This window comes from Ovis aries, chromosome 11 (genome assembly GCF_016772045.2).
Source record: "Ovis aries strain OAR_USU_Benz2616 breed Rambouillet chromosome 11, ARS-UI_Ramb_v3.0, whole genome shotgun sequence".
NCBI lineage: Eukaryota > Metazoa > Chordata > Mammalia > Artiodactyla > Bovidae > Ovis > Ovis aries.
The window spans coordinates 34,108,191-34,129,919 of NC_056064.1; the positions used below are offsets into that span (position 1 = coordinate 34,108,191).

General features: G+C 54.1%; 1 protein-coding gene across 5 annotated transcripts; it reads left to right on the top strand.

Moving 5' to 3' along the window:
• The first annotated feature begins 55 nt into the window (after nt 1-55).
• On the top strand, nt 56-20,289 carry TOP3A (DNA topoisomerase III alpha). 5 transcript variants are annotated; one of them, XM_027974804.2, is made up of 19 exons: nt 56-323; nt 6,117-6,176; nt 7,230-7,303; nt 8,059-8,134; nt 8,835-8,943; nt 9,452-9,595; nt 9,697-9,867; nt 10,024-10,124; nt 10,528-10,602; nt 11,659-11,741; nt 12,261-12,468; nt 13,314-13,499; nt 13,578-13,707; nt 14,669-14,782; nt 14,865-15,030; nt 15,625-15,765; nt 16,358-16,480; nt 17,029-17,717; nt 18,758-20,289. In XM_027974804.2, the coding sequence occupies exons 1-19, from the start codon at nt 144-146 to the stop codon at nt 18,934-18,936; spliced, it is 3,009 nt and encodes a 1,002-aa protein (XP_027830605.2). In that variant the 5' UTR covers nt 56-143; the 3' UTR covers nt 18,937-20,289. The 5 variants fall into 5 exon arrangements, with proteins under 5 accessions (XP_027830605.2, XP_060250826.1, XP_060250828.1 ...); XM_060394843.1 differs by lacking the exon at nt 14,669-14,782; XM_060394845.1 differs by lacking the exon at nt 7,230-7,303 and having other exon boundaries at nt 239-444.
• The last annotated feature ends 1,440 nt before the right edge of the window (nt 20,290-21,729 follow it).

Here is a 21,729-nt window from a genome sequence, read left to right on the forward strand (position 1 = left end):
GGAGTTGTAGTTCACGGGGCTGTGCGACTAGCGCTGGCGGAAGTGGCTGGAAGGCGGCCGGAAGTGGGCTGTGCGCGGGATCGCGGGCCTGCTGGAGATTCCCGGTTCCCGGGGCGGGCGCTACAGATGCGCTGGGCCCGGGGATGATCTTTCCGGCCCTCCGCCGCGCTCTTCGGGGGCTGCCGCGGCCCGGTGCTCGGGCCCTGACTCGCGCTGCCATGGAGGTGGCCCTGCGAGGGGTGCGGAAAATCCTTTGCGTGGCCGAGAAGAACGACGCGGCCAAGGGCATAGCCGACCTGCTGTCCGGCGGCCGCATGCGGCGGGTGAGGAGGTCCCCGGGCGGGCGGGACGGGGACGAGCGGCTGCTGCTCCCTCCGGGCGTCCCCGCCGTCGGGGCAGGGCGTCCGGGCGCCTGCTGCGACCGACGGGCGTTTAGAAACGGAGGTAATGTCTAGTTTGTTTGGAGAACTTGGGTCTGCGTTGCGCGGCGGCGGGTGCCAAGCCGGTCTGAGACGCGGAACCGCCGGCCGAACTCCCCCGGCTTGTTCTGGAGCCTGAGCGGTCGTCCGTCTGGGTGCATCCGACGGGGCGACCCGCCCGAGTGCCTGTCCCGCCGGGCGAGGTGGAGCTCGGGTCTGTTCTGGACCACGGGAGGCGCAGAGGAGAGAGACGGTGAAAAGGTTTGGGAATGGGGTGACCGGAGGCCTTACAAGCTGTTCAGGACTCTCTCAGTTACAAAAGTGGGCCTCGAAATGGTTTTCTGGACATTTCTCAGCGCGCGGGTGGAAGTCCCTTGCTCTCCTTTCTCTTATATCTCAGGGTCCTCAGGCCTCTGCTTCTCGCCTGTAGGTGGTGGGAACTGGAGCAGAGGTTGTACGGGTGCTGGCTGACAGCATCACCTTTTCCCAGAGCTGAGTGTCCTGGTGACCAGCCCCAGACTATGCCGACTCCTAGGGCTCCAGGCTCCTTGAGACTGGCCTGTCTACACAGCTATCTTCCGTATCCTTCGGCCTCCGTTTAAGTGTCTCTTCTTCGGGGAACCTTTTCTTCACGTTTCTTTCCCCCAGAAGGGTCAGGGTGCAGTGTGATAAACTGTCACTGTGTCCCTTTCTACTTGGAAGGCACCTCCTGGTTACAGTTCCATAATGTGCTGTGCAAGTTGCTCATCTCATCCGAGTCCCCGCCCCCCTTCCATGGACCCTGAGCTCTGAAGGAAAGAGCTGTGGCTGTTGGGTCCCCTGCTGTATCCCTCATATCCAACATGTGTGTGGAGTACAGCAGGCCCTCAGTCAGCACTTCTAGGTGCACATTTGACCTCAGTCTTGAAGCTGTAAAAAGAGATGCAGTGAGAACCACATGTACACAGGGCAACCACTGGCTTGAAACAGCTTGGCAAGTTCAAAACTGGAAAGATGAGAGCGTGGGGTGCTGGGGGAAGGAGCCAGTGGGCATAGCAAGAGAGGATGAGAGAGCCACATGTTTCATGGGTGAGTATCAACTGTCTTGAAAGTACAGTTCATCAGTGTTCACTACACCCCCAGTTTTGTCCTCTATTTAGTTCCAGGTTTTATCACACACCAAGAGGAAATGCCGTAGCCATTAAGCAGTCACGCTCCTTTCCCCACTCTTCCCAGCCACTGGGAGCCACTAATTAATCTGCCCTGCGTCCCCAAAGATGTGTCTGTTCTGGATATGTCATATGAAGAGATTCATGGCCTTTTGTGTCAGGCTTCTTCTACTTAGCATTTTTGGAAGCTTCACATTGTAGCGTGTGTTAGCACCGCATCTCTTTTTACAGCTGAATAATAGTCCATTGTATAAACAGATCATATTTTGTTTATCCTTTCATCAGTTGGTGGGCATTTGGGTTGGTTCCACCTTTTGGCTCTTGGAAATAGAGCTGCTGTAAATGTTCACTTACACACAAATTTTCATTTGAATACCCGTTTTCAGTTCTTTGAGGTAAATTCCTAGCAGTGGTATTGCTGGGTCATAAGTTAATTCTATCTTTAACTGTTTGAGGAACTGCCAAACTATTTTCCACAGTGGCTGAAACATTATATATTCTCTCCATTGATGGTCTAGGTTTTTCATATTATGTCAACACTTTTTCTTTTTTGAATTATCACTGTTCTGTATGTGTGCTAAGTTGCTTCAGTTGTGTTGTGTCTGAGTCTTTGCAAGTCCCTGGACCGGAGCCCTCCAGGCTCCTCTGTCCGTGGGATTCTCCTGGCAAGAATACTGGAGTAGGTTACCATGCCCTCCTCCAAAGGTTCTTCCCAACCCAGGGATTGAACTCCTTCTCTTAAGTTTCTTGCATGGGTGGGCGGGTTCTTTACCACTAGCACCACCTGGGAATCCCAGTTATCACCATCCTCAGTCAGTCTAGTCACTCAGTCGTGTCCGACTCTTTGTGACCCCATGGACTGCAGCATGCCAGGCCTCCCTGTCCATCACCAACTCCCAGAGTTTACTCAAACTCCTGTCCATTGAGTTGGTGATGCCATCCAACCGTCTCATCCTCTGTCGTCCCCTTCTCCTCCCGCCTTCAATCTTTCCCAGCCTCACAGTCTTTTCAAGTGAGTCAGTTCTTTGAATCAGGTGGCCAAAGGATTGGAATTTCAGCTTCAGCATCAGTCCTTCCAGTGAATATTCAGGACTGATTTACTTTAGGATGGACTGGTTGGATCTCCTTGCTGTCCAAGGGACTCTCAAGAGTCTTCTCCAACACCACAGTTCAAAAGCATCAATTCTTCAGTACTCAGCTTTCTTTATAGTTGAACTCTCAGTCTGTACATGACTACTGGAAAAACAATAGCTTTGACTAGATGGACCTTTGTTGGAAAAGTAATGTCTCTGCTTTTTATTAATATGCTGTTTAGGTTGACCATAACTTTTCTTCCAAGGAGCAAGCATCTTTTAATTTCATGGCTGCAGTCATCTTCAGAGTGATTTTGGAGCCCCTCCAAAAAATAAAGTCTGTCACTGTTTCCCCTGTTACCCCATCTATTTGCCATGAAGTGATGGGACCAGATGCCATGATCTTAGTTTTCTGAATGTTGAGTTTTAAGTCAGCTTTTTCACTCTCCTATTTCACTTTCATCAAGATGCTCTTTAGTTCTTCTTTGCTTTCTGCCATAAGGGTGGTGTCATCTGCATATCTGAGGTTATTGATTTCTTCTGGCAATCTTGATTCCAGCTTGTGCTTCATCCAATCCAGCATTTCTCATGATGTACTCTGCATATAAGTTAAATAAACAGGGTGACAATATACAGCCTTGATGTACTCCTTTCCCGATTTGGAACCAGTGTGTTGTTCCATGTCTAGTTCTAACTGTTGCTTCTTGACCTGCATACAGATTTCTCAGGAAGCAGGTCAGGTGGTCTGATAGTCCCATCTCTTGAATTTTCCATTTTGTTGTGATCCACACAGTCAAAGGCTTTGGCATAGTCAAAACCATCACCATACTAGTGGGTGTGAAATATCTTGTGGTTTTAGTTAGTGCTTCTCAAGTGACTGATGACACTGACCATCTTTTCATATGCTTCTTAGCCACTGTGTCACCTTTGAAGAAATGTCTGTCCATGTCTTTTGCCCAGCTTTGAGTTGTCTTTTTGTTATTGAGCTGTGAGTTCTTTTTATATTCAGGATACTAGGTCCTTCTTAGATGTATGACTTGCAGATGTTATCATCCATTCTGTGGGTGGTTTTCTCTCTTGATAGTGTTCTTTGATACAGAAAAGTTTAATTTTGATGAAGTCTAGTTTATCTAATTTTCCTTTTGTTGGTCATACTTTTACTATCATGTCTAAGAAACCATTGGCAAACTGAAGATCATGAAGGTTTGCCCCTGTGTTTTCTTCTAAGAGTTTTAGCTCTTATATTCGGGTCATTGATCCATTTTGGGTTAATTTTTCTGGGTGATGTAAAGTAACCTGTTTTGTGAAGTCTTTCCTCACGCTCCTCTCCATCCATTTCTATCTCTGTTTCCAGATGCATTTTCACAGTTCTTGATGCTGGGGATCTCTGTCCTGGATCACGTCCTCCAGCTGCTTGTCCCTCTCTCCCCTGTGTGTCACTCTCTAAGACAGAGATGGGTCTGTTCACTTATTTAGCCATCACACAGGGGTTTCTTCCCATGACGTAATCCCTGCCTTTCAGGGATGTAAATTCTGAAGGAGGAGCCCAGACATCCACACTCAGAGCTCAGAATCAGGGGATGGCCTTTGCAGCTTAGTAATAGAAAAGAATGGAAGTAACAAGTAACAGCACCAGGGGGTAAAATCAGGTTGTAGTATGATAGGTAATTAGATACTCATCATGGAAAAGACTCGTATGTAGAAACATATATATGTTTGAGAGAAGTTCACGATTAAAATAAAATCTTTTTTTTCCTCAACAGTAGTGCTTAAACGGTAGTAACTACTGAAGATGGCTCAGAGAACATAAATGTGTATAAGCAGAGCAGCCCCACTTCCGACAGTAACCACTGTTAGTAACTCATAGATCTTTGAGGATTTATATTCAGAAGAAGTCCTGTAAATTCAGTGGCAGCAACGTTATCATTTCCTGCAGAGTGCTTAGAACAGGGACTGCTCTGGCGTCTGGGGGAAGTTTGTTTTCTCTAATTTTGATGACATGGATGGCTCTGCAGAGAGATCACTGAAGCCACCTTCTTGGTCTGTATACGCGGTTTTCTTCTTTCTCTAGGCTCCAGAACTCTGCTGGAATTTAAGCAGCCCACTCCTGAGCACCTCACCCAGACAATGGAATCATGCATAATTGAGAGCTGTCCTCAGCTGGGAATTTAGGGAAGTCGGTCAGGGGCAAGTTTGAATTGCCAGCAAAACGTTTTAGTTCCTCAGGACCGTCCACTGGCAGAGACTGCCTGGAAGAGCCTTGCCCTGGGGCGCACACATCTTATTAGACAGGTCATCCTCCGGAAGAGGATTAGAACACAGTTTCCAGACCTTTCCCAGGGGAGTGAGGACCATGGACACACACGACGGGGGCTGGGCTGGGGCCAGGCTGTTGGCTGGACTCAGCCTGTGGCAGCCAGAGAGCCTGGGCCTTGGTACGTATCAGAGCCCATGCAGGAGTTTGTCTGAGAAGCTTTAATGCGTTCTTAGAAAGAGGTAGAAATGCTGCTGATTCAACTATTTCTCTTCTCTGGACTAAACGGGCTTAACCAGCAGTTGCAGTTTGTAGGAAGTGGCAACCCACTCCAGTGTTCTTGACTGGAGAATCTCAGGGACAGAGGAGCCTGGTGGGCTGCTGTCTGTGGGGTTGCACAAAGTCAGACAAGACTGAAGCGACTTAGCAGCAATGGCACTAGACCCAGTGAACTCAAGTATCAGATATGAAAATAAATTCCCACTTTAAGTTTGCCATTGTGCCTTGAAGGGATCTGCACTCATTCCATACAGAAAATTCGTGTGAGGCTGGGGGAGAATGTTCTAGACACACTCCTTCTTGGTGCTTGCAGGTTCCCAGAGTCCCACTTTGCCTGTGTCTTGTCTTCTGTGCTGTGTTGGTGTGAAACTCACACATGTAGTTACTTTTAACACCTTTCTGAAGGCTGGGATCTCTGAGAGGGTCTCATTCACGGAAAAGTACAGCTAAGGAAGCAGGTGTAGGCTGGTTCCCAGCCCTGACTGGGACTCACAGCTTCGCTGGATTTCAAAGCCAGAGGGACCTTATAGATGACTTTACTCAGAATAAAGTGAGATTCAGAAAGGTGAATGACTTGCCCACGGTCCCCAGTTTATTGGTGCAGTTGTATGGCTGGGAAGTAGAGATGTGTGTGAAGAACAGAGAACTGATGAGACACGTCATAATCCTGTCTGGAGTAATTGTCACATGATCTTGGACAAGTCCAGTCTCACCTGTAGAAACATGTTCACTGACCGCAGTGGACATGACCAGGTCCCTGCTTTTCCCTGAGTGTGGAGGGGCCACTTCACAAATGGGCCTAGTGATCTCGCCTCATATTTATCTCTAGGAAGTTCTGTTGCATTTTTAATATTCTGCAGGAGTTTGCTAGATCCTTATGTGAGGAGTCAGTTTGTCTTTTATGTGCTTTATAGATTTTTTCTAATTTTGTTTTGCTTTCTAGAGGGAAGGACTTTCAAGATTCAACAAGATCTATGAGTTTGATTATCATCTCTGTGGCCAGGTAGGTGCTGCAGGGCTTCTATCCTGTGGCTGAAGGGTGCTTTTGGATCCACGTACCGTCTTGCTGTACATTTCTTGGGGTGTTAGTGATGGCTGAAAAGAGAGCTTGTGTTTTAGAATTATTTAATCAAGGAAGATTAGCCTGACCATTGTAGACAATACAATGTCTTTTAAGAAAAACTGTTTCTATGACCTAAAGATCACTGGTGACAGGTTATCATTTTATAATTCTTAAGGAAGTCTATTTTTTATAAAACATGGTCCCCATGTTAGCTGTCTATGACGAGACAAGCTAGTGTACTGTCGTTTAAATATAAAAGGCATCATGGAGCCAGAATTAGAATGGTGTTCATATCACTATGGCTTTGGCTTTGAAGAGCTGTATTTGTTTATTTCTTTTCAATCTGCTGGTTTGGGAAGGGTGTGTATGTGTGTTTAGCTTCACAGCAGAGCTGAGAGGAGGGTACAGAGGTTTCCCACACACACCCTGCCTCAACGCAGTCCCCCAACAACCCCCTCAGATGGCACCTTTGTTACAGTTGACAGGATACATGAGATCATCTTTACCCAGAGTCCCAAGTTGACATTAGGGTTCACCCCGCTCTTGTGCATTCTGTGGGTTTGCGTGAATGTGTACCTGTACCCACTGTTATGACCCCATGCAGAGTATTCTCACTGCCACCAAAGCCCCTGTGCTCTGCCCATTCATCCTCCCTTCCCCCGACCCTCCGACAACCACTTTTTTTCTCTTTGATAGAAGTTATACAAGTTCCCTACTTTGACTTGGCAAATCTAATTGCTAAAAGGCTGATGTAAAGTGGATAACCAACAAAGACCTGTTGTGTATCATGTGGAACTCTACCCAATATTATGTGCCAGCCTGCATGGGATGGGGCTTTGGCAGGGAAATGGATACACGTCTGTGTGTGGCTGAGTCCCTTCCCTGTTCACCTGAACTGTCACAACATTGTTAAATTGGCTGTACCCCAATTCAAAATAAAAAGTTTGACGTTTAAAGAAAAACAAGACTAATGTGAATTTTGTCCTCATTCAGAATGTCACCATGGTAATGACCTCAGTCTCAGGACACTTGCTGGCCCATGATTTCCGGATGCAGTTTCGCAAATGGTCAGTTCAATCCCTGGGGGCAGAACATTCTGATTATTACAGTGACCTGTAAAGCATCACGGGAAGTCTGAGGCATGTCAGTGTTAGGTAACTTACAGCAGTAAGATGACTGAGTCCATTCGGCTACTGTAGCAAAACACAGGCGGTGGGTGTCTTGTGCAGGACAGAAACACATTTCTCCCACTTACAGAGGCCAGAGGTTGGAGTGCTGGGTGGTCTCGAGAGCCGGCCAGGGTCCTTTATAAGAGCTCAAGTGGCCTCCAGGAGGCCCCACCTTCTGGCAACGTCCCACAGTTGTTGGGATTCCAGCCTGTGAATCTAGGAAGACACAAACAGCAGATACCATGGCAGTGACCTAGGATTAACTTGTTTGCTGTGAATTTTCACCACATGCTTAGAATAAATACACACTTTCAGGTGTGTTCCCCAAAATACCCAGACCCCTGACCGAGCAGGGATTGAACCAGGGCTGTATAGTGAAAATGCCAAGTCCTAGCCACTGGACAACTCGGGAACTCTCCACCCAGACCTTGGGTTGCATTTACCTTGTTGCGGATATGCAGGAAAGAGCTCCAGAATTTCTTCTCAGCAGATCCTGTTAATCCCCAGGGGAAGTGCTTCTCCGAAGGTCACAGTCTCACTCATGTCCTCTGGCTTTTTCTCGGGGCCTGTGTCTGGGGGGGACGCACCACCAGGGCTCTGGGATGGCTTTCTCCCTCCTGCGCTGAGTTAGGATTTTGTGTTTTCCTTTCCAGGCAGAGCTGCAATCCTCTTGTCCTCTTTGAAGCAGAAATTGAAAAGTACTGCCCAGAGAATTTTGTAGACATCAAGGTAGGATCTTGGGAGACGCGTGGCCCTGCAGTTGAATAACCACCACGTAATTAAACGGAGAGATTTCTGTATTTTGATGGCATTAGAACTGAGGTTTTCCACTAAACAAGGCACCATGGTTTAAAACACTCCCGTCCATTCTGTAGAGGCGAAGCCACTTGGGCTAAGTGGCCTAGGGCCCGGGTGAGCGTTCGTGTGGACTGTGGCCGCCGAGGAGATCTCGGGGATGAGCGTGCTTCAGTCAGAGCAGCTCCTGCTGTGGCCGCACTGGAGGGAGAGCCTGCAGCCCCTGAGTGGCCGTCTGGTCCTGAGCTCTGCTTTCTCAGGCTGTTGGGGCACCTGTCCTTGGTCCACTCCCGACTAGGGGCCCTTCTTGGGATGAGTCTCAATTCAGGGTTGATTTTTTTTTTTTTTTAAACCCAGGACATGGTCAGAACTCCTAGAGCTGAAAGTGTGTGTTAGAGCCAAGTTTCAGGGCTCCTCACGTGGGTGTCGTGATATAAACCCCGTCTTCTATGAGCTCCCAGGCAGGCTGGCTGCTCTGGTGACCTAGCCTCCTCAGTGCACCCGGTGGGGACAGGCCTCACCGAGCTGGCATCTCGAGGAGCCTCGGCAGCATTGGGCAGGTCCAGTGCAGAGCTGTCGGGTGGTCGCTCTGCAGGTCCTGCTCTTACCCTCTTATCCCAACCGGGCATTTCAGAAAACTCTGGAGCGAGAGGCCCGGCAGTGCCAGGCCCTGGTGATCTGGACCGACTGTGACAGAGAGGGTGAAAACATTGGGTTTGAGGTCATCCACGTGTGCAAGGCTGGTGAGTATCTGAGGCCACAGTGGGTGGTGCTCAGCCCAGGTCACCCTGCCAGACTCACCAGCCGTGTGTCAGGGGCTCGGCCACCACAGCCCGGGGCTTGTTGCCTGTTTGGTCCAAGCTGTACGATACCTGGAAATTAAATAACCATTGACATCCACTGAATGATTTCAGGTAAGTGAGAGGGTGACTTGAAGGCCACTGCTGGGCTTCAGAGAGTGGGGGTGCTTTTCCCTAAAGGCCCAAGACAACAAGGGACATGGGCGTTCTCGCGAGGCTCACCAGGCTGCTTCAGCTGGTGGCTGAGATGCATTCAGCCCCTGTTTCTGACAGCTCTCAGCCTGGCCACCACAAGGCTTCCCTCTGAGGCGGCACATGGCTAATTTAACTGAACCAGTGAAGCTGGACACCACAGCCTCTTGGACTGGTTCACCCCCGCCAGGGTTCAGGGTGGTTTGGCAGCAGCGAGCCCTTGTAACCAGCCCTGCCCTGTGCCCCTTTTGTTTCTCAGTGAAGCCCAGCCTGCAGGTGCTGCGAGCCCGTTTCTCTGAGATCACTGCCCGCGCCGTCCGGACAGCATGTGAAAACCTCACGGAGCCCGACCAGAGAGTGAGCGACGCCGTGGATGTGAGGCAGGAGTTGGACCTGCGGATCGGTGAGGAGGGGGCTGTGAGGGTGGGGGGCCAGGGCTCGGGCGCGCATCCAGCTGTGACCTTGCCATCTGCGGTGTCTCCTTCCGTCCGTCCTCTCTGCCAGGGGCGGCCTTCACCAGGTTCCAGACGCTGCGGCTGCAGAAGATCTTCCCCGAGGTGCTGGCGGAGCAGCTTATCAGCTACGGCAGCTGCCAGTTCCCCACCCTGGGGTTCGTGGTGGAGAGGTTCAAAGCCATTCAGGCGTTTGTGCCAGAAGTCTTCCACAAGATCCGAGGTTTGGGCCAGGACCTGTGGGGCAGCTCGGCTGCTGGTCCAGGGGGTGGTTTGTGCCTTGCCATCTTTGCCCCCTTGTCATGTGTCTGAGGTGGCTCTTGCTCTCCCTGTGATGGGCCTCTCTCCCCAAGTCATGGCCTTCCTGTGTCCCCGACAGTGACTCATGACCACAGGGACGGCGTGGTGGAGTTCAGCTGGAAGAGGCATCGTCTCTTCAACCACACGGCGTGTCTCGTCCTCTACCAGCTATGCATGGAGGTGAGAAGGTCTAAGAAGGTGGTGATCTGGGACGACTGTCCTGGGACTTCCCAAGCTGCTCTTCTCTGTCCCATGTCCCACGGGACTGCAGTTTCCAGCGTGCATCTCAGGGCATTAGCTTTTGGCACCGGTAAGACCCCATGAAAACAGTTTTGATGTGGAAGGAAAGACTTGTAGAACTTTCAGGTGAAACCAGGAGTATTAATAAATGTGTAGCTGGAATCTGTCCCCAAGCAGTGCACTCTCACCAGAGGCAGATAAGGACCCACTAGGCCAGCCAGGAACCACAGATCCTGGAGCTGGAAGCTGGGGAACTGGGTAGAAGCAGGTCCTCTGCAGGCCCTGATAGCTGGGGAAGATGCTTGGCCAGTCACGGTGACGTCAGCTTTCCCTATCTTCCCAGGATCCCAGGGCGACGGTGGTAGAGGTCAGGTCCAAAGCCAAGAGCAAGTGGAGGCCTCAAGCTTTGGACACTGTGGTATGTTCTGGATGGGAGTTGGTGGGGGGAGCCCTGGCGTCCGTGGGGGGCACCGGCTTCTGCTGCAGAAGGTGCCCAGGGGCATCTGTCTTCCTGGTGCCACGCAGGAAGGAAAACAGACCCCAGAGCAGGACCTGCTCGAGCAGCTAATAAACATGGCGTAACTGCTCTGTGCGGGGTGTGGGGAACAAGCAGGGAGAGAAGTCACCGACCCGTCCTTAGGTGGTTGCCGCTGTGGTTTTGGTGTTGTCCTCTGTTTTCCCTGTCTTTTTTAAGCGTTGTTATTGGAGTAGCTAGTTTTTTCCACCGAAGTGGAAAAGCATTTTCTTTGTTTCTGCAAAATCTGTGTAAACCTCGTTTTGTATACCCAGTTTTTGAACCTGCCCCCAAATAGGGCATCTCAAATTTTGTGACCCCAGGAAAAGGTGCCTAGCAGGATGCCTTAGGGTGCCGCTTCTCAGTCCCCACTCTCCAGGAGAGTCCAAGGTGTGGTCACTCTGAAGATGGAGCCTGTGGGACAGCAGGGGCAGTGGGGGTTACAGGCTGTGTGCAGTGGACCTGAGTGTGTCATCCCTTGCTGGTTGACATGCTCAGACGTGTGGCCAGCATTGTTTTCAGAGGCCCCCCCCCCCCCACCAAGGGAGAGGATAGCTGGTGACCCCCTGAATGCCTACACAGATGTTTGTCACCAGGGGAGGCCCCAAGATCTGGATGGTGTCCCCAGAGTGCAGGTCCCAGACTGCGGCAGCGGAATAAGTCCTTTAGCCATTGTTAGAAACGCAGTTCCTGGCCCCGCCCCTGTCCAGCCTTCCTTGTCAGATCCCCTACTGCCTGTGCCTAGGAGTGTGTCCACTCCTGTACCCACTCATTTTGGCTTCTGCACTCAGAGCCTGACAACCCCTGGGCGGTGGCCTGAATGCCCGACAGGCCCGGAATCCTTTCCCAGCACAGCCTTTTACATGTGTGTGACGCAGCCGGGGTGATGGCCGAGGGGTGCTGAAGAAGAGGGTGTGGATGTTGTGTTCTCTGACCCATGCTCTGCCACACGTCTGACAGGAGCTGGAGAAGCTGGCGTCTCGGAAGTTGAGGATAAATGCTAAAGAAACCATGAGGATTGCAGAAAAGCTCTACACCCAAGGGTAAGCCTGAGTGCTCATTTGGGAAGAGAGTCTGATGCGTCTAAATCAGGGTGAAGCATCTTAGAACTTGAGCTCGTGGGGAAGCCAGACTGTCTAGATCTCACCAGCTCTCCATGGAGAGATTTTGGCCTTGTCTTTTTTTCTGATGGAAAAGGCATGTCAGAGTCACTTACAACCTAAAATAAGAACCCACAGAGTATGTTCAGATCCCGCTGCTGACCTCTCATAGATGGGCCACAGGGACCCTGGCAGGGGTGGGCAGCACATTTGGCGCTTGTGTGCCTGTGGGAGGGCGGGGCTGGAATGGGCGGCCTGGAACCAGCTCTGACCCCTGGGAGTGACCCACAGGAGTGCCTGCTGCTCCTCCCCTTGGAACCTCGTCTCGGGACTTCCCCAGCGTTGGGCACCACGATGTCTTGGATCAGATGGGCTGCTACTGGGGTCACCAGTGTCCTTAGGTCAGTTCAGTTTCTCGACCACTTCAGCTGTTTCTCATTGTGTGTGTTTGGCCTTCTTTAGGTACATCAGCTATCCTCGAACTGAAACGAACATTTTCCCCAAAGACCTAGACCTGGCGGCACTGGTGGAGCAGCAGATCCCGGATCCACGCTGGGGGGCCTTTGCTCGAAACATTCTAGAGCGCGGTGGCCCCACCCCACGCAATGGAAATAAGTCTGACCAAGCGCACCCTCCCATCCACCCCACCAAATACACTGACAGCCTGCAGGTGGGTATTCCTGGCCGACTGCCGCGGGACCCACAGGGAGGTCAGGGCTCAGGCCTGGGTTCAATCTGCTCTGTGGGCTCTGACTTTAGGAACAGCGTGACTGAAAATTTGTCTTCATTGTGGGGAAGAGATGTCATATCAACACTCTTCCCACAGTCTGCGCCTGGTTTCACTGAGGGATCCCACAGGGGCTGTGGCCCATCCAGGCCCTGCCGCACGCTGTCCCCTCCCTCCACTGCTTCCCTGACCCTCCCGCGGACCAAGCGGCCCTTCGCTGAGCCGTCACACAGCCCCCACCTTCTCCCCCTGAGACCGGGCTGGTCGTGCAGCATGATGTCTGATGGTCGTGTGCGTGTGCTGTATTCGCTGGGTTTGCTTTGAAGGATTGTATTCGACAGTCGTTTGCACAGTGGCTATGTGTGTGGATGTCACGTCTCCCTTGCAGATGTTCTTAGAGGAGGATTTGGGATCTGAGTGGGAATGTCTTACAGGCTCCTGCCAGGGGGCCTCACTGTATCTCTAGTTACTGAAAGGGCAGAGGTTGCCGTGAACCCTGTGTTTATGGTAGGTCTGGGGCTGCCTGAGTTTCTTCACTCTGCATGTCCTGCATACACGGGCCCTCTTGGAAACTTGTTTTCACCTTTTTTCCTGCTCAGACAGGCTTTACATCAGAGGAGTTGGTTTCCAGTCTTGAGGGAAGGGAACTCCACTTGTGAAGTGTATGGGCCTGAACCCACAAGCAGCGGGGATTTGCCTGCCCTGCACAAGGGTGTGGCGCTCTGGGCTGGGAGGCAGCACTGGCCAGACAGCGTCTGGAGGAGCTTGGGTTCCTCTTCTGCCCGCAGGGGGATGAACAGCGACTGTATGAGCTCATCGTCCGCCACTTCCTGGCCTGCTGCTCCCAGGATGCCCAGGGCCAGGAGACCACTGTGGAGATCGACATCGCGCAGGAGCGCTTCGTGGCCCATGGCCTCATGATCCTGGCCCGGAACTATCTGGATGTGTACCCGTATGATCGCTGGAGTGACAAGGTGACGCATCTGGGCGGGGGACTGTCCTAGTCCTGGCTCAGGCCAGGTGGGCTGACTGTTGCGTCTCTGGCCCTGTAGACCCTCCCTGTCTACAAGGAAGGCACCTACTTTCAGCCCAGCACTGTGGAGATGGTGGATGGGGAGACCAGTCCCCCCCAGCTGCTCACCGAGGCTGACCTCATTGCCCTCATGGAGAAGCACGGCATTGGTCAGTAGCTGGTCGTCATGGGAACTGGTACTTCCTAGCTGAAGGGAGGCTGTCTTTTCCTCCGTACTTTGTAGCTGAAGGGTGGCTCAGGAGCAGTGAAGAACTTGCCTCAGGGCACAGAGTGTGTCAGCCGTGAACCCCTGGGTCCAGGTGATGCCACAGTTGGCATCCTTGGCCGCAGCCCTGTGCGTCCACATGTGGACACAGGTACTCCCCATCACTCAGGCTCACCTGGGCCACGCTGACCAGTGTTCTTGGCCCTCACAGGGATTTGTTGGGTTTTGTTTTACATTTAGCAAGGTACCAACGTTTAAAACTGAAGACCCACGTAAAAACGGGTACCTTTATCTTCAGGAGCATCAGTGGTTGGCAGCTTGGCAACCGAGAGTGGTGGTGGTTTTCTGGCACTAACGCTTGGCTTTGTTCACCTGCTCAGCACGTGCAGGGCCCCTGTGCGATCTGAGTCTGCCTCTTGGGTTCTCCATGGATGATCACGTGCTTAGCTTCTGTTAAAGTATTTCCCGTAGCTGTATAAAACTCAGATTTTTTTTTTTTTTTAAGAAACTGGGCCAGAATACTTTGTCCCATTAGTCCTGTGGCCCAGGCTTTACAGGTGGGTCCCTTGTGACTGACCTGCTGCCTGTCAGTTTTCACAGCTCTAAGGGCAGCTGAGTCCAGGGCAACCAGTGCCACAAGGGGTGGGGTTATAGGGAGAGGTGGAGCGGGTCAGGGCCCCAGCCTTCACTGCAGAGGGAGGTGGGGGAGGAGCTTACAGGGGTTTACAGAGGGACGTGACTGCTGGAGTGAGTCGGTGTGAAGGAGAGATGAGGTTGCTGACGAGGCTTCTGCACGGCTGGCTCTGAGTGGAGGTGTGTCCCCTGGAGTAGGAAGTCCAGGCAGAGGAAGGGGCCTGTGGGCCTGGGGGCTAAGGATGAGCCTGAGTGACGGGAGTGGCCTGCAGGTACGGATGCCACGCACGCCGAGCACATTGAGACCATCAAGGCCCGGATGTATGTTGGGCTTACACCAGACAAGCGCTTTCTCCCTGGGCACCTGGGCATGGGGCTCGTGGAAGGTGAGGAGCTGGGGGCTTTGGGGGTGGTGGTCATGAAGCCCCACAGTGTATCCAGGCCACACGACACCACTCTTATCCGCAGGCTATGACTCCATGGGCTACGAGATGTCCAAGCCTGACCTGCGGGCCGAGCTGGAGGCTGACCTGAAGCTCATCTGCGAGGGGAAGAAGGACAAGCTGGTGGTCCTGCATCAGCAGGTGCAGAAGTACAAGCAGGTGTTCATCGAAGCCGTGGCCAAAGCCAGGAAGTGAGTGCTGGGCGGCCCGCTAGGCCCTGGGGACGGGCTCCGTGCACTGTGGCCTTGCCGGGCACTCGGCCCGCCTGCAGTCTCCCCTCTCTCCTCCCCTCTTTTGGCTCCTCACCCCAGAGCCTTGTCAGCCTCGCAGCTGCAACCAGGAGGGTCTGGTCCAGTCGTTCTAGGCTTTAGACACGCCATCTCCATCCCATCCTGAGTTAGCAGGTGGCAGTTTGCCTGTGGGTGCACCAGGTGTGGGTGTGTGCCCTGTTTTCTTGGGCCTTCGGGGGTGCCCGTCGCCGGTAGCGTGTCTGTGTATTCTGTTGGAAATAACACATTTTTTTACCCCACGCCAATTTTGAAAAGAAATGCATGAGCCATTTAGACTTGATTCCAGACCAACTCGAGTGTGTGCATGGCCTAAGGTCTGCTTGCTATGGGGCAGGTGGTGAGGCAGGGGCACCTGCCTGCAGTTGGATTACTCCCAGGAGCGGCCACCTCAGGAGCAGGCCGAGTGGCCCACACCGCCCCGTTTGTGGGAGAATGCTGTGTGAGTCACACGTGCATGGTGGGTGCCTGACTTGAAATGCTCTCCGTTTTCTTCAGGTTGGACGAAGCCTTGTCCCAGTACTTCGGGGCAGCTGCAGAGGTGGCCCCACAGGAAGCCCTGCCGGCTGTGTCCGAGCCCATCAGGAAGTGTCCGCAGTGCGGCCGGGACATGGTTCTCAAGACCAGGAAGAGCGGCGGGTCGGTGTCTGGCTATGCCTCACCCCCACCCCCGCCCGGGACCCAGTACTGCCATGTAGGCCCATCCTTTGGTTCTGTGTCCTGTTTAAAAGCAGGCCTGCTTCACCAGTTCCCGGACCTGGTGCTGGTGCTGAAATGGTGGCCTCAGAGGTGTGAGGCCTCGTGGGAGTTGAGGGCTGGTGGAGGCAGGGCTTGTCCCCTGGGGATGGACAATGCTCCATGTGTGGACGGTGGCACAGGCCTCCTGATCAGTGACCTACTGAGCCCGTCTGCTCCTCACAGAGCTGCAGGAGGGTGAGGCCTGCATTCTTTGAGGCGCGTCCAGCTCGGGGCTCGGAGGGCACCCTGAGCAGCCAGGCCCCACTTCAGTCTGGGCGCTGGTGGCGGCTTGGTGGTTTCTCATCAGGAGACAGCATCAGCAGTGATTGAGGGGGTTTCAGGGACACAAGTACAGGCTGGGCCTCCCATCACTTGGTGTCACGGACCATGTCTCCAGAAGCTTGAGTATCACCTGTGATCAGACAGAAGTGTCTCCACCGATGGCACCGTCCCAGGGTCGGGGACGCCCATCTGACCTGGCCTTGCTCCCCAGGTTTTACCTCAGTTGCACGGGCTTCCCTGAGTGTCGGTCGGCTGTCTGGTTCCCAGACAGTGTGCTGGAGGCCAGCAGGGATGCGAGCGTGTGCCCAGTGTGTCAGCCACGCCCCGTTTACAGGTGAGATGGATGCCCAGGACTGGTCCTTGGACCTTTGGTCACGTGTCAGAAATCACAAGGATCTCAGAGAACTTATGTTTATGAAGATTTACCACATTTTCAAAGTGAAAGCAGGTTTTAAAATATTTGTTAATTTGTGACAATTGCATACTAACAGGTCTTAAGGATAAAATTTATTTATTTTCAAAGCAAAAAAATGAGAACAGGTTGTGTTGCGATGTTGCCAGAGTAACATCTGGCTTAACAGTAGAACAGAGCCCGAGTGTTGCTGGGCGCCATTGCCAAGCCATACACCAAGAGGCCCTGGACCTTGCTGCACTGGGGCCCGAGGACGGGCACTTTTCAGAGGCACCTTGGTGTGGGAGGTTGACTGGGTCCTAGGGCTCACCCCCCGCCAGCCCCCTCCTTCCTCTTGTGACGACTGGAGGGCCAGGTGGCTGTGCCTTATGTGGCTTCCCTGGGGTGGGGGTGTGGGACAGCCCCCTGTGGACCCAGGGGAAGACTCTTAACCCAAGGATTGAGTGCCTTGTCATCTTCTGTCCTCACAGATTGAAGTTCAAGTTTAAACGAGGCAGCCTGCCCCCAACCATGCCCCTGGAATTTGTCGGCTGCATCGGCGGGTGTGACGAGACCCTGAGGGAGATCCTGGCCCTCAGATTCTCACAGGGCGCCCCCCGAGTCGGCCAGCCCGCCAGCCAGACCTCCGGCTACCTGCAGGCTAGCCAGTCCCTGAACAGAATGGACAGTGGCCAGCAGGGCCAGCCCCGGCCCCCTGTCACCAGGCCCTCGAAGGCTTTGACCAGGACGCTGCCCCCACCCGCCGTTGAGAGCGAGAGCAACTCGGTGACCTGCAACTGTGGCCGGGAGGCCCTGCTGCTCACCGTCCGGAAGGAGGGGCCCAACCAAGGCCGCCAGTTCTACAAGTGCAGCGGCGGGGGCTGCAGCTTCTTTCTGTGGGCTGACAGCGGCCACCCGGGAGCCGGGCCTCCCTCCTCAGCGTCCAGACCTCCAGGCGGCCCCCTGGGACGCCCACCGGGCTCCGGGACTCTCCTGGGCGGGTCCAGCAGGTCCGGCAGCGCTGGCAGCGCTGGCACGTCCTGCCTGTGTGGCCAGCCGGCTGTCACACGCACCGTGCAGAAGGAGGGGCCCAACCAGGGCCGCCAGTTCCATACATGTGCCCAGCCCCGTGAGCAGCAGTGCGGCTTCTTCCAGTGGGTGGATGAGAACGTGGCCCCAGGTGAGGGGGTGGGGCTGCCCTCCCTACCAGGACTTCACACCCGCGAGGTCACGGGCAGCCTGCTCTGCCCAGGCAGATGCCCCGGCACTGAACAGCACTGCATGCACAGCTGCTCTTGTCTCCGTCGGGTGGTGGTTGTGCTCGTGCCTCCCAGACAGGGACCATGAGGCCCATGCTGGCCACGTGGCCTGTTGGGATCCCCACAGCCGGGCCTGACCTGGGAGCCCGTCCTACCTTTGTGAAGCTGGCAGGGTCTGTGTCGGGGCCTGGTGTAGTAAGACAGAAGCCCTCCCTGACGTTTGGAACCTGCCCCAGGTTATGCAGTTTGGGTCGGCCCCCTGCAGATGGGTGTGGGGAGAACCACTGCCTGGACGGAGGGTCAAGGTAGATACGGTACCTGAAGGTACCTGGCCATCCTGGGACACAGCAGATACCTGGTCGTGTGTCTGAGAGACCAAATGGCCTCGTGGTGAGCCTGGTTGTATGTCCTTGAACCATTGGGTGTGGTTTCTCGGCCTGTTTCCTCAGTAAGATAGGCTCCTTCTCTGTTTCCCTTGTTCCTGTTAGCCTACAGCTGTGATCCTGACACATACGTGGCAGGTCTGCACACACAGGAAGAGCCCAGAGCCTGGGTGCAGGCCAGGGGTTGGAGACACCACTGTTCCAAGGGACCCACGTCTGCCTTGTAGGCAGCAGTCTGTAGGAGGCATCAGGGCTGGGCCACCTCCCGCACGGCGGGCGTCAGGGTCTCCTGTTGGGAGGAGGTGGTATCTTTGGTCCTGGGTGACGGGGAGGTCCATGCTGTGAGGCTCCTGAGGGACGGGGAGGGTCCAGAGCTTGGGCTTCTCGCATGGCAGGTGGGAGCAAGTGTTGGTTACAGCCGGCTTGTCTTTGTTGCATCCACATGCGATGAGGCGGCTTTCCTAATAGGTCCCCGTCTCTGCACATGAGGTGACATGGGCCCCTAACCAAGACCATGGTGGCAAGGCTCTTGGAGGGCATTCCCGTCTGCACTCAGCAACCTCCCATTCTCCCCACAGGGACCTTCGGAGGCCCCCTCTGGCCAGGAAGCAAGGGAGGAACCCAGGGGCTGGAGGCCAGAAGCAAAAGGGCTCGGGCCAGCTCCTCAGACACGGGGTCTGCAGCCAAGAAACCCCGGAAGTGCAGCCTTTGCCACCAGCCTGGACATACCCGTCCCTTCTGTCCTCAGAACAGATGAGGCAGCATCAGGCTGAGGGGGCCACCTGACCTTCTTCCCCGCCCTTCTGTCTTAGGAAGCAAGTTGTTTCTCAGGGGCTACCAGCGGCTCTTGGGGTTTGGCCTGTGTGTTGAATCCAGGCCCAGACCTCTCTGCTGGACAGTGGCCCTGTGTGCGGGACCCAGGAACAGCCGTGTCTACGGCTGAGAAGCCACAGAGGCTGCCTTCTGTGATTCACAGGGGCTGTGCTGTCAGCGCCTTGGTGGAGATTGGCCCTGTCTCCAAGGGGCTTCCATCTACAGATGGCCTGAGAAAGGGTGGGATGCCAGGGAGAGACTCCTGTTTGGAGGTTGTGTCTGCGGAAGGATTTTGCCTCTTTATTAAGAAGCTGCAGCCAGGACACCCCACAGCTCAGGTGCCTCAGTAAAGAATCCAGCCCCTTGACCCTGGCAGGTGATGGTGTAGTGTCTGGGGAAGTTTGGCAGGACACTGGGCAGTGTTGACCTCCCTGGCCTCCCCTAGCTCCACCACTGTCCTTTGGGGCAGAGAAGAACTGGTGCACATGCTGCTGTTCCGGCCTCCCAAGAACCATGGAGCTGAGCGGGAGTCGGTGGACTTTGCTCTGCAGCTCAGATGATAAGCAGGAGTAAGCTGAGCATGACTGAGTTGTATGGCTGGTGAAGCAGCAACCTGTTCTGGGACTCCTGGCCCCAAACACTTCCTTCAGAGCAGCCCTCGCACTGGGACTGGACAGCGGGCTGTGCAGAATTGCTCCTGGAGCGTCTGGTTGCTGGGTGTTGGTCTTAGCCCAATGGCCCAGCCCACTCTGTCCCTTTGGTTTTCACCTGGGCTGACCATCTCACATGAAGAGCTGTGGCCCCCTCTGCTTCCCTCTCGGCGCCTTGTCTCCTGCGGTGGCCCTCATGGTCATGCATCGGTGCCTTGGGTGTTTTTCTGACTGAGCTAGTCTGCCGTGTTCACTCGTCATCAGTTGATGGACATGGGGGTGTTTCCACCATCTGGCTGTTGGGAGCATTATAGCTGTGAACTTCTGTGTGCAAGTTATTTGAACACCTGTATTTTTTGGGATCCACACCTAAGAGTGGGGTTGCTGGGTCATTTACTTCTATGCACTAAGCTCTCCACAGCAGCTGCACCATTTTACCTTCTCACCAGAGTTCCCCTTTCTCCACGTCCTTGCTATCGTGCCCTTGCTCATATTGCCATCCTCGTGGGCCTGAAGTGGTATCTCGTGGCTTTGACTTGCATATTCCCAGTGACCACTGACGTTGGGCGTGCTTTCACCATTCACGTGGCCTTTCATGTTTCTTTGGAGAAATGAAAGGTCTTTTCAAGACCTTTGCCTGTTTTTCAGTGGGGTTGTTTGTGCTTTTGCTGTGGCTGCAGTCTCTCCATGGGGAGCCCCTGTGCCCACCAGGACCAGAAATCCTAGGTGGGACTGGGGGTCCTGGGCTGGGCCTTCACAGGGTGGTTGGGTTCTGGGCGCAGGGTTGCTGTCAGCCCAGGTGGTGAGACCATCACACACAGATGGGCAGACACTGTGAGGGAGCTTTACACACAGGCCTCCCAGGACGCTGGGCAGAGGCCCCGCTACCCTCAGGGTGCATTGGCCACCTTCCCCCCCAGACCTGTGTCTCGGGTTCCCGAGCTGCGTCTGTGTTCAGCTCACAGGTGGGAGGGGCCTGCTCCGCAGGGCAGGGGTGCACCATCCTGTCTCCACCAGTATTCATGCTGCGCAGGGGTGCAGGGTTGGCCTGGAAAGTTCCCTGAGGTCATACAGGCAGGCGAGCCTGAGGCCCACTAGCTGAACTGCTGGCTCAGGAAGTGGGTGGCTTTGCTGAGAACACTCGGAGCAGCGTCCAGGCCCCGTGGTAGCCTTGGGAGCACTGGGCTGGTGACACCAGCTTTGGTGTCCTCAGTGAACTGAGTGCCACCAAACGGTCATGTTACTTGGGTTTTTAACTTTTTAATTTTTTTAAATTTGGACAGTATTTAAAAGACTATCCTGATTATAAAAGAATACACTTAAAAATGGAAATGTGTCAGATGTATGTGACTTAAACCAGGCTGAAGGCTGCTCATCCTGGAGGGGACCAGGCTGGGGGCAGCAGTGGTCCTGGATTAGAGGCGAGGGCTTCCCCCTCCCATCCGGCTCCAGCCTGGCCTGTCAGGGTCCTTGGACCTTGACTACAACCCCGTCTGGAGGCTTGGTGAGATCCCCAGGGACCTGAGGGTGGATGTGCCTAGCAGGCCACAGTCCAGCCTCAGCGAGAGAGTGCCCATGCAGACTTCCATCAGGGCTTTTTCTGTTTAGTAATTGCTCAGCCTGAAACCCCTGGCTGGGTCGGCTCTGGATGTGATGCACTGTCCTGAGGGGTTGCTCGCAAGTTAATCCATGAAAGGACTTATCTTGTCTGGACAGACTTTGTGGAGGCCCCCAACTTTTGACAGACACTGGACTGTCTGTCTCGGTCACTGGTTTGAGGGCGCTTTGCTCTGTGCCAGCACTGGGTTAACACCCCACCTTGACCTGTGAAGTAAGTATTCTGGAACCCTCATCTTACAGGGAGCAGGCCAAGGCCACCCCACCCCCAGCCTGTCCTGTTGCTACCATCATAGTTGCTCACCGCCGAAGGCACTCAGGCCAAGCAGCTCCTGAACCATGTGACTTAACAGCACTTGGGGAAACCAGTCTCCTGCCCTCTGCCTCTCCAGAGCCACTGAGCCCATGGGAACACCTGGGAGGCAGGCCCTTCCTGATCCGCAGAGGCCACTGGCCCTGCAACCAGAGTG

What these genes read in the sequence shown, in the direction of transcription:
- TOP3A (XM_027974804.2), top strand. Translation starts at nt 144, where the DNA reads ATGATCTTTCCGGCCCTCCGCCGCGCTCTTCGGGGGCTGCCGCGGCCC. An exon ending in CGGATGCAGTTTCGCAAATG is followed by an intron (nt 7,304 to 8,058) that starts GTCAGTTCAATC and finishes TTTCCTTTCCAG; the next exon opens with GCAGAGCTGCAATCCTCTTG. An exon ending in TCTACCAGCTATGCATGGAG is followed by an intron (nt 10,125 to 10,527) that starts GTGAGAAGGTCT and finishes CTATCTTCCCAG; the next exon opens with GATCCCAGGGCGACGGTGGT.